The 16,372-nt window shown below is 41.4% G+C and overlaps 1 protein-coding gene across 4 annotated transcripts in view; it reads left to right on the plus strand.

Annotated features, from left to right (window-relative positions):
* The window catches only part of RELN (reelin), a 1,116,896-nt gene that overhangs the window by 816,282 nt on the left and 284,242 nt on the right, over positions 1-16,372 (plus strand). For all 4 annotated transcript variants that reach the window (XM_069765109.1, XM_069765110.1, XM_069765107.1 and 1 more), the window contains exon 20: positions 1,101-1,337. In XM_069765109.1, the coding sequence (XP_069621210.1) occupies positions 1,101-1,337 (237 nt within the window). The remainder of the gene's footprint in view (positions 1-1,100; positions 1,338-16,372) is intronic.

Genomic DNA, 16,372 nt, shown 5'->3' on the forward strand with positions numbered 1-16,372 from the left:
CCGACTTTTCATTAGAGATCGCCGACCCCGACCCAATCCCAGAGTAGGGTCGGGTTTCACGAAACCCGACTTTGCTAAAAGTCGGCGACTTTTGAAAAGTGCCGATCTGTTTCGCTCAACCCTAGTTAAAACCAATGCTGTCGTTCAAAAGTACAACTTGTCCTGCAAAAAAAAAACAAGCTGACACATGGCCAAATTAACAAAAAATTTATGGCTCTGGGAAGAAGAGGAGCAAAAAACAGAAACTGAAAAACTGAAATACCCCTGGTCGTTAAGGGCTTAAGAAGCATTTCAAGGTCCTGGAGTGGTCTAGCCAGTTTCCAGACCTGAATCCAATAGAAAATCTTTGGAGGGAGCTTAAACTCAATGTTAATCAGCGCAGCTCCAAACCATGAAAGATGTGGAGATCTGTATGGAGGAGTGGGCCAAAACCCCTTCTGCAGTGTGTGCAAACCTGGTCAATAACTATAGAAAACGTCTGACCTCTGTAACTGTAAACAAACAATTCTGTACCAAATATTAAGTTCTGTTTTTCTATTGTATCAAATACTTATTTTACTCAATAAAATGCAAATTAATTATTTAAAAATTATACAATGTGATTTTCTGGTCTTTATTTTTAGATTCTGTCTCTCACAGTTGAAGTGCACCTATGATAAAAATTACAGACCTCTCCATTCTTTGTAGGTGGGAAAACTTGCAAAATCGGCAGTGCATCAAATACTTATCTTCCCCACTGTATGTCTTAAATTGCACCAGTAATTTATGACTTTTTTTCCCTGTTTTATGATCAATGTTTTTAAGATAAAATTTGTTTAAAGGGGTATTAACATCTGATAAAGTTATGACATGTCCATGGAATATGCTGTAAATGTACAGTACATGCAGGTCTCACCAATGGGACCCAAATTTATCTTGAGAATGGGGCAGCGACATACATCACTGTCATTTGTAAGGGAATTTCAACCATCTCTCCGCTGACATCAAAATTTGACAGGGCCCGATTGGTGAGGTCAGCATAAATACTGTACCCTTTTAATTATGTTCTTGTAAAATACTGTGAATTAATTTTTCTTTTTTACAATTTGCTTTTACGTCAGGATTATATCTGTGGAGCTACCTGAAGAAGCTAAGAAGTTTGGAATTCAGTTTAGGTGGTGGCAGCCTTACCACTCTGGACAAGGAGAAGATGTTTGGGCTATTGATGAAATCATCATGACATCTGTGTTATTTAACAGCATTAGCCTGGACTTCACCAATCTAGTGGATGTTACTCAGTCTCTTGGGTTTTATTTGGGTAATGTTCAGCCATATTGCGGACATGACTGGACTCTATGGTGAGAATTTATTGAAGGAACTCTGAAAGTATTTTCCATAACATATTTGTCATTATTAGTCATTGTTTTTTGCTCACTAATTATCAGTTAACACCAGATGTGCACGTTGACCAGAGTTCAGTATAATGCAAACACATCCTATAAATCCATGTGGATTCCACTGTCCCTTTCCATGCCTCTATTGTTATCAAGACAGGAGAAAGTGGTTAGTCAGAAAAGGATTCAGACTTTTATGAACATGGGAACAAACCGTTTTGATGATAGTATAAATAGATTGTATATATGTAACAGTTAGGCCGGCGTCACACACAGCGTAAAACAATACGGTCTGTATATTACGGCCGTAATACGCTGAAAAGTCCCGAAAATAGTGGTCCGTAGCTCCTCCGTAGGCAGGGTGTGTCAGCGTTTTTTGCGCATGGCATCCTCCGTATGTAATCCGTATGTCATCCGTACTGCGTGGTTTTCTCGCAGGCTTGCAAAACCAACATACCGCTATAGAAGTGATCCATGTGTCCCAAAAAAAAATATATATATACTGTCTATATATATATATATATATATATATATATATATATATATATGTCAGTAGACACATATATGTATGTATATTAATATTTATTCCAGCGCTATACAGCTTGAAAGCCGGTAATTCAATTACCGGCTTTTTCTTTCTCCTTCCTAAACCCGACATGATTTGAGACATGGTTTACATACAGTAAACCATGTCTTCTCTCCATTTTTTTTGCAGATTCCACACTACTAATGTCAGTAGTGTGTATCTGCAAAATTTGGCCGTTCTATCTACTAAATTAAAGGGTTAAATGGCGGAAAAAATTGGCGTGGGCTCCCGCGCAATTTTCTCCGCCAGAGTAGTAAAGCCAGTGACTGAGGGCAGATATTAATAGCCTGGAGAGGGTCCATGGTTATTGTCCCCCCCCCTGGCTAAAAACACCTGCCCCCAGCCACCCCAGAAAAGGCACATCTGTAAGATGCGCCTATTCTGGCACTTGGCCACTCTCTTCCCATTCCCGTGTAGCGGTGGGATATGGGGTAATGAAGGGTTAATGCCACCTTGCTATTGTAAGGTGACATTAAGCCAGATTAATAATGGAGAGGCGTCAATTATGACACCTATCCATTATTAATCCAATTGTGGTAAAGGGTTAAATAAAACACAAACACATTATTTTAAATTATTTTAATGAAATAAAAACAATGGTTGTTGGAGTATTTTATTCTACGCCCAATCCAATCACTGAAGACCCTCGTGCTGTAACAAAAATAACATAATAAACCAACAATATCCTTACCCTCCGCAGATCTGTAACGTCCAACGATGTAAATCCATCTGAAGGGGTTAAAATATTTTGCAGACACGAGCTTTGCTAATGCAATGATGCTCATGGCTGCAAAAACCCCGGAAAATGAAGGTAAAGTAGGTCATTGACCTATATTTAGCTTCATTTGCGGTGAGGCGCCCTCTGCTGGATGTTTCTAGATCGTGGGAACTTTCCTAGAAAGCTCCCAGGCTCGAGTTCATAAGAGGCGCCCTCTGCTGGTTGTCCTCATATGACCTCGAGCCTGGGAGCTTTCTAGGAAAGTTCCCACAATCTAGGAACAACCAGCAGAGGGCGCCTCACCGCAAATGCAGGTAAATATAGGTCATTGACCTACTTTACCTTCATTTTCCGGGGATTTTGCAGCCATGAGCATCATTGCATTAGCAAAGCTCGTGTCTGCAAAATATTTTAACCCCTTCAGATGGATTTACATCGTTGGACGTTACAGATCTGCGGAGGGTAAGGATATTGTTGGTTTATTATGTTATTTTTGTTACAGCACGAGGGTCTTCAGTGATTGGATTGGGCGTAGAATAAAATACTCCAACAACCATTGTTTTTATTTCATTAAAATAATTTAAAATAATGTGTTTGTGTTTTATTTAACCCTTTACTACAATTGGATTAATAATGGATAGGTGTCATAATTGACGCCTCTCCATTATTAATCTGGCTTAATGTCACCTTACAATAGCAAGGTGGCATTAACCCTTCATTACCCCATATCCCACAGCTACACAGGAATGGGAAGAGAGTAGCCAAGTGCCAGAATAGGCGCATCTTACAGATGTGCCTTTTCTGGGGTGGCTGGGGGCAGATGTGTTTAGCCAGGGGCGGGGGCAATAACCATGGACCCTCTCCAGGCTATTAATATCTGCCCTCAGTCACTGGCTTTACTACTCTGGCAGAGAAAATTGCGCGGGAGCCCACACCAATTTTTTCCGCCATTTAACCCTTTAATTTAGTAGATAGAACGGCCAAATTTTGCAGATACACACTACTAACATTAGTAGTGTGGAATCTGCAAAAAAAATGGAGAGAAGACATGGTTTACTGTATGTAAACCATGTCTCAAATCATGTCGGGTTTAGGAAGGAGAAAGAAAAAGCCGGTAATTGAATTACCGGCTTTCAAGCTGTATAGCGCTGGAATAAATATTAATATATATACATATATGTGTCTCACTGACATATATATATGTATACCTATTCTATGTGTAGACATTAATTCTACCTATTCTACTGTAAGCTGTCAGTGTGATTTTACTGTACACCGCACTGAATTGCCGGCTTTTCTCGCTAACACCGCTGCGTATTTCTCGCAAGTCACACTGCTTGTCCGTGTGTAATCCGTATTTTTCACGCTTCCATAGACTTTCATTGGCGTATTTCTTGCGCAGTACGGTGACAAACGCAGCATGCTGCGATTTTGTACGGCCGTAGAAAGCCATATAATACTGATCAGTAAAATACGGCAGATAAGAGCTGGGGCATAGAGAATAATTGTGCCGTATGTTTTGCGAGTTTTACGGACGTAGTTTCTGCGCTCTTACATCCGGAAAACTCGCAAGTGTGACGCCGGCCTCATAGAGAGCTCCTAACTTTCATAATATCTACAATCAAAAGAAATATATGTGTTCATTATTCATTTTTGCAGGTAGGATTATTCTTCAGATAACTGTGATTGTGCCTATAGTTCAAAGTAAACACTAAAATTTGAATGCTGTGCAATATTTTTTTTTCATTGAGACTGTGGCACCTCCTTAAAGTGAACTGGTCATGTTGTACATACAGCGTAATTTGTGGATATATCTGAGGATGTGGTATAAAGAAAAACAAGTTCAGCAGAATGACAAATAGTTTTATTGAAAAAGATTTAGTATAACTTGTATTTTATTCATTGAAATCCATGAAGTCCAGTAGGCGGTTCTACTCAGTGATTGACATCTCTGCATGCATAGTCATTAATGGAATACTGTCAATAACTGAAGAAGACCACTCACTGGACTCATATGCATATAAACCCCAGGGATTTCAGTTAATTGTATGCGAGTTTGATTCTTTCCCCGAAAAATGTACATAATAATGTACATTAATTTTATCAGATCCTTCTGCTCTACACAATCATAACTGCAGATCAGATACCTTCATCAACCTTTAAAGGGAACTCGACAGCTAATGCATGCTGCCCAACCCATAGGCATGATATCAGCTATGGCTCATGAGTAAGACTGCCTAGTGCAGTCGAAACGCATCGGCTGGGTCATGTCAACCATGTACATTTTTCTTTTGAAAAAGAAAAGAAAAGGAAAATCCAGTCCTGTTGAGCCGGACTCGAATTTTTTCTATTTAGCATGAATCCAAGTCCAGCTCCATCATTTGAGGCAGGTATATTTGAATCAAACTTTGCAGTTTTTCAAAGAAAACATATAATTGTCCCTAGCTTCTTCTTCTATCCTGCTCTCTTTGAGCGACAGGTCTATCCCTGCATGTGGGTAAAATGAGAGACTTGTCACTTAAAGGGGAGTGGGGCAAGGATAAACTGCTGGGGTTTGTCCTCTTGGACTAGTCATCTGAGCAGCATATTCCCCGGCTGGCTTTTAATTATATGTTTCCTCGGAAACTCCAAAGCATTTCAGAGTAATACATACCTGACTGAAATGGCAGAGGCGGTGTGTGATTCATGTTGCCACGGTTCAGGCAGCATGATTTAGCTATGAGATTCACTTTAAATAATGAAAGGTGATGTACCCTATGCAACCATACTGATGCCGCTTGTCTAAGCCTGGCCCTAAATGTGTTTGGACGCAAGTAATCTACACAAAAACATTTGAACACTGCCCACCATGTGCCATCATGTACACTTGAGGAAATCATAACTTAGCATGTAGGAAAAAACAAACAACTCTTTAAAAGTTTTTTTAATATAATATTTTATTCAGTTCTCATTGACCTATAATAATTCATTAATTATAGTACATAAAGCTTACTATTAATATATTGAAAGTGTTACAGTTTTGTAATTTAATATAATTTTTTTTTTCGGGATCTATGCTTGCAGTAATTGAATAAGAAACCGATTACACAAGTACATGATTCATTATTCATTTAGAATTCTCAATTCTAAGGTCATGCATTTGTGTAAACATGAAACATAAAATATCTTCCTCTGAAAATGAACAATAAATCATTTGCTGACAGCAAAAAAAAGATTTTGTAAGAGTGAGTGGAACTGATTGTTAGGGCTTGCGGAACGCACCAAATAATTAGGAAGATGGTATAAGGTGCATTCGCAGCCTGGGGTCCACCATGCAGAGATGGAACCTGCTGCTGAGTAATGACGGACTATATGGCGGTATAATGTGGATACCCACACAGGTTAGCTTCACCTGATATGAAGGAAGCAAACCCTGTTGCGTCACAGGGCCGCAGTACCGCACAAAGAGCGCAAGCAAGGAGTCACAGAACTCTATCCCAAAACTCAGGGAAGGAGTTCCTCTAGACCTCTTGCGCTCGACATCGTTACTGGGGTGTCAGGGTTAAACAGAAACAATAATTAAATGCACAAAAGTGCGTGCAGTGCCGCTCTGGCGGATGCCACTAACCACCCAGACTTGGGTCAGGAAAGCTCTCTAATTGCGCACGGTGCCGCACTGGCGGTCACTGCAATCAGATACTGTGTCATGTCGGGCGCTAGATAGCAAGCATCCACCATTCGCGAGCAGTCAACAACACTAGGGAGGGGGATGATTAAAGAGTGACAGTCTGTTAGGGCTAGCGGAACGCACCAAGTAAATAGAGATGTTTTTATTGATATTGGTGCGTTCGCAGCCCGGGGTCCACAGTGCAGGAGTACCTGCTGCTAGCAAACGGCGGTACTATATGGCGGTATGGACTAACTCAGTTAATTCACCGAGTAGCTGTGAAAGAAAAGCACTGTGCCCTGTTAGACTCCACAGAGGCACAGGCTAACTGCCCAAACAGAGAGCAGTCAGTGGTCACGCATGCACACAAAACTCCTCGCCGGAGGTGCCAACATTCTAGGGGCTTATTTCAGCCAGGTCCCTGAATACATTCAAGCACAAACTCCTCGCCGGAGGTGCCAGCATTCTAGGGGCTTATTTCAGCCGGGTCCCTGAACACACTCTCACGTGACCACACTGGCGCAAAGCACATAACAAAAGACAATACTAGCGCATGGCCGTGTGGCCATGCGAGCCTTAAATAGTTGCAGCATGTATAGGACCTTCCTAGAAGGACCAATGAGAGGCTGCCACAGAGCGTGAGCACCTACAGGGCCTTCCTGAAGGACCAATGACCTTAGCTGCAGTATCTGATCATGTGACCCTCGATCTCCACTGAGAGATCTTACTCTGGGCATGCTCAGAACGTGAAAAGCAGGACTTAGTCCCAGAAGCGTCTGTTCGCCGCTGCCCAGCACTGACTTCAATGGCAGAAGCAGGAAATGCAGCAGTAACTCTTTGCACAGAGTCAGACTGAGCAAGACGCTGGGACCGACGTCTCTGCTGAGCAGGCTCCACTGTGGCAGGAGAAGAATAGGAGACTGCAGCGGAGATGGCCCGAGATTCCCCCTGTGCAGAGGCAGGAACTCAACCCCTAACACAGTCACACATCTACACACACATGTTTTCAAGTAAACACTAGTGCATGGCTGAGCGGCCATGCAAACCTTTTATAGCAGCAGTGCTACGGGACCTTCTAGGTGGTCCAACAGGAGCCGCAACAGGACCTGAGCATGTGACCCCTGACCTCCAATGGGATGTCGCCCCATGGGCATGCTCAGTATGGGAAAAGCAGGACTTAGTCCCAGAAAGTCCTGCTCGCTGCTGATCCGTGCTGGCTACAAAGGCAGAGCCTGGAAGGGTGGCAGTAACCAGTCACACAGTATCAGCTTGAGCCAGATGCTGGGACCGACTTCTCCGCTGAGCAGGCTCCACTGCGGCTGGAGAAGAATGGGAGACCGCAGCGGAGATGGTTCGAGATTCTCCCTGTGCAGGGGCGGGAACTCGACACCTAACACTGATACTCATATATACTGCAAAATAGTTGTATTTTAATAATTGACTAACAGTTGAAGTCCTCTCTGAGATGTACTGTAATAGCACTTAATAGAAATTCAATAGCGAAAACATACAGTTATACTCGGTATATTACAATCTTCTTGTCATAATTACAGAATTACTATTGAAACAATCAATCTTTCAGCTGCATCTAAGAAACATTCAAGACCATTCAATTATTTCATTATAATGCATATTGACCTATAGCACACATAATCAGAGCTATTGTAGCACACCTTAGGAAGCCAAAATAATAGTCATATCCCATAGGATTCTAGAGCAGCAGCAGTGCAGTTTTATCGCCTAGCACATTACAGCAATCTGATTCCACTTTGTGATCATCTACCCATCTGAAGGGGGCCGTCTGTACATTCTGCAGAGAATGTGCTCTAGCAGTGATAATGAGCAGTGAGAACTTCCCTTGTCCTCGTTAAAGTGGATAATACTGCTTCTATAGCCTCGTTAACGTGAATCAACATGACTTGCTCCACAGTGTTTACACTTTTTTTGATCAATATATCAAAATGGAATAAAGAAAAATGCTTTGCTTTGCTTTGTGCTTTACTTAATTATATTTATTACTCTATAGTATATTAAGTTATGGCCGAAAGTGTTGGCACCTTTTGATATTGTTACAGAAACATGTCATCCATAAGGGATTGAATGTATGCAATATTGTAAGTGAAGAAATCTGGAACTTTTTGTAATGGATAAATAAAAGGTATATTTTACTCTACCATTGGACTGATCGCTGGAGAAACAAAAAGTTTTATTGCAATAATTTTCTGGGAGAAATACTTCATTTTCTTGGACAAGTTCAAGGTTACCATACTTTTGGCCATAACTGTATGTTTTCAATATTAGATTGAGCTTTATTTCCTGAAATACAGGCTGAATCTCAAATAAGAAGCCTCGTATGTATGTATGTGTGTGTCGATGCATGCACATTTTTGTTTTTTTACTCTTTGCTCAGCTTCCCAACTTTTTTAAATTGACATATATATATATATATATATATATATAAAACTTTTTGTTTCTCCAGCGATCAGTCCAATGGTAGAGTAAAATATACCTTTTATTTATCCATTACAAAAAGTTCCAGATTTCTTCACTTACAATATTGCATACATTCAATCCCTTATGGATGACATGTTTCGACACCACATGTGTCTTCCTCCAGGTCCCATGATTGCAATCATAATGCACAGTCATTAACTTGCTGTATAGGAGGCTTAAAATTGGGTGAGGAACAGCCAATCTCTGCTTCACTGGTGATGGAAGACAGTTTAATGTTACAGTCATGGCAAGACTGATTAGAGAAGAGAGGTGCAAGGCCGTTAGTTGTTCTGCATCAGGAAGGTCTCTCCCAGGCAACCTGCTCAGAACTTGCTGTAATCAGTGTTACCCAGCTACCCATCTACCATTCAGTGAAGTCTAGCCAGAAGTAGTCTACATGGAATAATTGGTTGTAGAAAAACATATGTTTGAAATGGAAGCAAGACCAAGAGACTTAGCTATGCACAAAAACATAAAACCTATGATGCAGAATAACGAGAGCATGTATTCTGGGCTGATGAGTCAAAATTTGATATATTTGGCTTTAAAAAAGAACATTAAAATAATGCAGTAAAGCATGGTGGAGGGTCCTTACAAGATTAGGGCTACATTTGAGCAATGGAGTTGTGGATTTGGTCAGGATTAATTGTATCCTCAATGCTGAAGGATACAGGCATACATTTCCATCATGCAATACTATCACGGAAGCGTCTGATTGGCTTCAATTTTTTTCTGAAGCAGAATAACCTGACACATACAGCCAGTGTCATTAACAACTAGGTCCTGGGAGTGATAATATCAATCCACAGTGCTCTAATCTCCACATCCTCTAGTCTGTCTGGATTACATGAAAAAAAACACATTGTGCAAGTCTTACTCAATGAAAGATCTGTGATTGGTTCTCCAAGATTGTGTGTAAATGTACCTAGAGGAATTGATGTTGTTTTGCAGGCAATGGGTGGTCAAACCAAATATTGATTTGATTTAGATTTCCCTTTTGTTCATTTCCTTTGCATTTTGCTAATTGATAAACAAATTGTTAACACTTCTATTTTTATAGCATTCTTATTTTGCAGCATTTTTCCACATCTGCTTAAAAATGTTGCACAGTACTGTACATATAAGGTTTACCGGGAAAAAAAGCTCATTGGAACATTAAAAACCATACATAATGCTAGCGTAGTATAATATTTCATGTTTAATCAAAACTTTAAATGTATTAATTATATTTTTTACTTTACTTTCCTATTTGGATTATATCAACATCGTGTTCTTCAATTGTGGGTGGTTAGTTCCAGTTGCTCTACTCTCCTCCAGCTGCTTGACCATTAATCTCTCAACAATTTTTTACCCCTTGCTTTTACGTGCATAAAGATTTACAGTATGTGCTTGAAAATTGTACTTGCTGGGGAACCATGATAATGTTTTTTACATTCATTATTTTTACACTTCAAATCTGAATTTTTATTATCTGTTTACTAGAATGTAATTGTTTTTAGGTATGTCAAAATATTTATATGTCAAAGTAATAATAATGTTAAGAATAGTAGTAAAGTGCAAGAAGATAGATGCAATTAGGTCCAGAAATATTTTGACAGTGACCGAATCTTCATGATTTGGGCTCTGCATGACATTCTTTTTTATTCAAAATAAAACAACTGAAATTCAATTGAAGTGTAAACTTTCAGGTGTAATTAAAGGGATTGAACAAAAACATCCTGTCAAACATTTAGGTATTGCAACGATTTTTCTTCAAGTCCTCCCCATTTCAGGGGCTCAAAAGTAATTGGACAAATTAACTTTACAATAAATAAAATGTTTATTTTTAATATTTTGTAGAGAACAGGTGGCGCTATAGAGTTTAAGTCCTCTTTTTCTCAGAAGAGGCAATTTGCATATTATAGAGAATTGTTGGCAGGCAATGGCTTCTCGAAGTCCGGAAGCCGTGCATGTCACCAAACGCTGAGTTTTCTCCTTTGTGATGCTTTCCCAGGACTTTACTACAGCTGACATCACTGCAGTAAAGTCTTGCTTGTTTGTGAGTCTTTCTGCCTTAAGTTTTGTCTTAAGCATGTGAAATCATGCTCAATGGGGTTGAATGCTGGTGAATAACTCAGCCATTGTAGAATATTCTTGCTTTTGCACTATGTTTTGGGTTATTGTCCATCTGTACTGTGAAATGCCATCCAATCGACCTAGCTGCATTTGGTTGAATCTAAACAGAAAGTATAGCCATGTACACTTCAGAATTCATCCGTCTGCTTCTGTCTTCAGTCACATCATCAATAAACACTCATGACCTAGAGCCATTGGAAGCCATGCATGCCTATGCCATCACACTGCCTCCAACCATGTTTTAAAGAGGATGTGGTATGCTTCGGATCATGAGTCATTCCAAGACTTCTCCATATTTTCTTTTTCCCATCATTCTGGCACAGGCTGAGCTTAGTTTCATCTGTCCAAAAAATTATTTTCCATAACTGGACTGGCGTCTTTAGATGTTATTTGGCAAAGTCTAATCTGGCATTTCTATTCTACTCTGTATTTGCTGTCATGAAGTCGTATCCTTATGGTAGACTTAAGTACTAAAACACCTACTTCCTGGAGAGTGTTCGTGGCTAGATGTTGTGCAGGGGGTTTCTCTTCACCATGGATGTCCAGGACTTTTTAAGTTCCCAAGCTCACCAATGTGCTCTTTTTTTTTTTGCAAAATGTACCAAACTGTTGATTTGACCACTCCTAACATTTCTGCTGTCTGAAGGATTTTTTCAAACAAATAATGGTCTGTTTCTCTTCCACTGAAAGATCCATTGACCGCATGATGTGGGATCACAGCAACAGCTTACAGGAAAATGCTACATCAGAAATCATCTCCAGACCTTTTACCTATTTAACTGATGATGGATTAATAAGGGAATAGCCCATGCAGTCCATTAAAAAAGTTTTGAGATAATTATCCAATTAATTTTATCCACTCTAAAAAGAGGCAGCTACATATTAACCCCTTAGCCCCAGGAGGTATTTTCTTTTTGCATTTTCATTTTGCTCCCCTTCTTCCCAGAGCCATAACTTTTTTATTTTTTCCGTCAATATGGCCATGTGAAGGCTTGTTTTTTGTGGGACGAGTTGTACTTTTGAACAGCACCATTGGTTTTACCATGTCTTGTACTAGAAAACGGAAAAAAATTCCAAGTGCTGTGAGATTACAAAAAAAAGTGCTATCTGTTGTGAATTCCGCTCTTGGGCTCCCTCCGGTGGTTGTAAGTGGCACTTTTGTGAGTTTTGCTCTTGGGCTCCCTCCGGTGGTTTTAAGTGGAATTGCAGCTCCTTGGATTTAGCAGTCTGCAGCTGCTTCCACTGATTGTCTTTCTGCTCGGCTATTTATGCCTGGCTCTTCCCTTCAGCCAGTGCCACTTGTCATGGTTCCTGGTTGGATTCACATCTTTGCTTGGATTTCCCTGATATCCTGACCAGTTCAGCAAAGATAAGTCCTTGCTTTGCTCTTTTCTGTCCACATGTTGTGGACTTATTCGTTCTGTGCATTCTATGTTTTGTCCAGCTTGTCAGTATGGATTAATTCAGTTAAGCTGGAAGCTTTGGGAAGCAGATTTACCCGCCACACCTTTAGTCAGGTGTGGAGATTTTTGTAAACTCTGTGTGGATTTTTGTAGTTTTTAATACTGACCGCACAGTATTCTATCCTGTCCTATCTATCTAGCTAGACTGGCCTCCTGTGCTACATTCTGGTTTCATTCTGTGTATGTCTTTTCCCTCTCCACTCACAGTCATTACTTGTGGGGGGCTATCTATCCTTTGGAGATTTTCTCTGAGGCAAGATAGTTTTCCTGTTTCTATCTTTAGGGGTAGTTAGTTCTCAGGCTGTGACGAGGTGCCTAGGGAGTGACAGGAGCATCCCACGGCTACTTCTAGTGTTGTGTTGAGCTTAGGGACTGTGGTCAGTACATGTACCACCTCCTTCAGAGCGCGTCCCATGTTGCTCCTAAACCACCAGTTCATAACAGTACAAGTGGCCAAAAATGAATTAAATGCATCTCAAAAGAAGGAAAAAAAAATTCTGAGCCATTTTTTTTTCTGTGCTCTGTTTTGTCTTGTTTTTCCTCTTGATCTCTGGGTGGTTCAGGATTTATGCTCTGGCATGGATGTTCAGGGTTTGTTTTCTCGTGTGGATCAACTTGCTGCAAGAGTACAGAGTATCCAAGATTATGTTGTCCAGACTACGGATTTGGAGCCTAAAATTCCTACTCCTGATTTGTTTTTTGGGGACAGATCCAAGTTTTTGAACTTTAAAAATAACTGCAAATTGTTTCTTGCTTTGAAACCCCGTTCTTCTGGTGATCCCATTCAGCAAGTTAAAATCATCATATCCTTGCTGCGTGGTGACCCTCAGGACTGGGCATTCTCCCTTGAATCAGGGGATCCGGCATTGCTGAATGTAGACGCATTTTTTCAAGCGCTCGGATTATTGTATGACGAGCCTAATTCTGTGGATCATGCAGAAAAAACCCTGTTGGCCTTGTGTCAAGGTCAGGAAGCAGCAGAATTATACTGCCAGAAATTTAGGAAATGGTCTGTGCTCACTAAATGGAATGAGGATGCTCTGGCTGCTATTTTCAGAAAAGGTCTTTCTGAAGCCCTTAAAGATGTTATGGTGGGCTTCCCTACGCCTGCTGGTTTGAGCGAATCTATGTCTCTAGCCATTCAGATTGATCGGCGTCTGCGCGAGCGCAAAGCTGTGCACCATATGGCAGTGTCCTCTGAGCAGAGTCCTGAGCCTATGCAATGTGATAGGATTTTGACTAGAACAGAACGGCAGGAATTCAGATGTCAGAATAGGCTGTGTTTTTACTGTGGTGATTCTGCTCATGTTATCTCTGATTGCCCTAAACGTACTAAGAGGGTCGCTAGGTCTGTTACCATCAGTACTGTACAGCCTAAATTTCTTTTATCTGTGACCCTGATTTGCTCATTGTCGTCCTCTTCTGTCATGGCATTTGTGGATTCAGGCGCTGCCCTGAACTTAATGGACTTAGAATTCGCCAGGCGCTGTGGTTTTTCCTTGCAGCCTTTGCAGAGCCCTATTCCTTTGAGGGGCATTGATGCTACACCATTGGCCAAGGATAAACCTCAGTACTGGACGCAGATGACCATGTACATGGCTCCAGCACATCAGGAAGATTGCCGTTTTCTGGTGTTGCATAACCTGCATGATGTTGTTGTACTGGGGTTTCCATGGTTACAGGAACATAATCCGGTGCTGGATTGGAAAACTATGTCTGTGACTAGTTGGGGTTGTCAAGGGGTACATAGTGACGTTCCTTTGATGTCAATTTCCTCTTCCCCCTCTTCTGAGGTCCCTGAGTTTTTGTCGGATTTCCAGGATGTATTTGATGAGCCCAAGTCCAGTTCCCTTCCTCCACATAGGGACTGTGATTGTGCTATTAACTTGATTCCAGGTTGTAAGTTCCCTAAGGGCCGACTTTTCAATCTGTCTGTGCCAGACCATGCCGCCATGTGGAGTTATGTTAAGGAATATTTGGAGAAGGGGCATATTCGGCAATCTTCGTCACCATTGGGAGCGGGTTTCTTTTTTGTTGCTAAGAAGGATGGCTCCTTGAGACCCTGTATAGATTATCGTCTTCTTAATAAGATCACGGTCAAATTCCAATACCCCTTGCCTTTGCTTTCTGATTTGTTTGCTCAGATTAAGGGGGCTAGTTGGTTTACTAAGATTGACCTTCGAGGGGCATATAATCTTGTTCGTATTAAATAGGGTGACGAATGGAAAACTGCATTTAATACGCCCGAAGGCCGTTTTGAATACCTCGTGATGAAATTCGGGCTCTCTAATGCTCCATCTGTGTTCCAATCTTTCATGCATGATATTTTCCGCAATTATCTTGATAAATTCATGGTTGTATATTTTGATGATATTTTGATTTTTTCCGATGATTGGGAGTCTCATGTGAAGCAGGTCAGGATGGTATTCCAGATCCTTCGTGATAATGCTTTATTTGTGAAGGGGTCTAAGTGCCTATTCGGAGTTCAGAAGGTCTCTTTTTTGGGTTTTATTTTTTCTCCCTCGTCTATGGAAATGGATCCTGTTAAGGTCCAAGCTATTCATGACTGGATTCAACCCACATCTGTGAAGAGCCTTCAAAAATTTTTGGGCTTTGCTAATTTCTATCGCCGTTTCATTGCCAACTTTTCCAGTGTGGTTAAGCCCCTTACTGATTTGACGAAGAAAGGCGCTGATGTTACGAATTGGTCCTCTGCGGCTGTTGAGGCCTTTCGGGAGCTTAAACACCGATTTACTTCTGCCCCTGTGTTGCGTCAGCCAGATGTTTCTCTTCCTTTTCAGGTGGAGGTTGACGCTTTTGAGATTGGGGCAGGGGCCGTTTTGTCTCAGAGGGATTCTGATGGTTCTTTGATGAAACCGTGTGCCTTTTTTTCCAGAAAGTTTTCGCCTGCGGAACGCAATTATGATGTCGGCAATCGGGAGTTGTTGGCTATGAAGTGGGCGTTTGAGGAGTGGCGACATTGGCTTGAGGGAGCTAAGCACCGCATTGTGGTCTTGACTAATCATAAGAATCTTATTTACCTCGAGTTGGCCAAGCGGCTGAATCCTAGACAGGCTCGATGGTCCCTGTTTTTCTCCCGTTTTGATTTTGTGGTCTCGTATCTTCCGGGATCTAAGAATGTTAAGGCTGATGCCCTCTCTAGGAGTTTTTTGCCTGATTCTCCTGGAGTCCTTGAGCCGGTTGGAATTCTTAAGGAAGGGATGATTCTTTCTGCCATCTCCCCTGATTTGCGGCGGGTGCTTCGGGAATTTCAGGCTGATAAGCCTGACCGCTATCCAGTGGGGAAGCTGTTTTTTCCTGATAGATGGACAAGTAAGGTAATTTCTGAGGTTCATTGTTCAGTGTTGGCTGGTCATCCTGGGATTTTTGGTACCAGAGATTTGGTTGCTAGGTCCTTTTGGTGGCCTTCCTTGTCGCGCGATGTGCGTGCTTTTGTGCAGTCCTGTGGGACTTGCACCCGGGCCAAGCCTTGCTGTTCCCGCGCTAGTGGGTTGCTTTTGCCTTTGCCGGTCCCTGAGAGGCCCTGGACGCATATTTCCATGGATTTTATTTCGGATCTTCCTGTTTCCCAGAAGATGTCTGTTATCTGGTTTGTTTGTGACCGGTTCTCTAAAATGGTCCATCTGGTACCTTTGCCTAAGTTGCCTTCCTCCTCAGATTTGGTTCCATTGTTTTTTCAGCATGTGGTTCATTTGCATGGCATTCCGGAGAATATTGTGTCTGACAGAGGTTCTCAGTTTGTCTCTAGGTTTTGGCGGGCCTTTTGTGCTAGGATGGGCATTAATTTGTCTTTTTCTTCGGCGTTTCATCCTCAGACTAATGGCCAAACTGAGCGAACTAATCAGACCTTGGATACCTATTTGAGATGCTTTGTGTCTGCTGATCAGGATGATTGGGTGGCTTTCTTGCCGTTGGCCGAGTTTGCCCTTAATAATCGGGCTAGTTCGGCTACTTTGG

The sequence above is a fragment of the Ranitomeya imitator genome, chromosome 4 (genome assembly GCF_032444005.1).
Source record: "Ranitomeya imitator isolate aRanImi1 chromosome 4, aRanImi1.pri, whole genome shotgun sequence".
NCBI classification, from domain to species: Eukaryota; Metazoa; Chordata; class Amphibia; order Anura; family Dendrobatidae; genus Ranitomeya; species Ranitomeya imitator.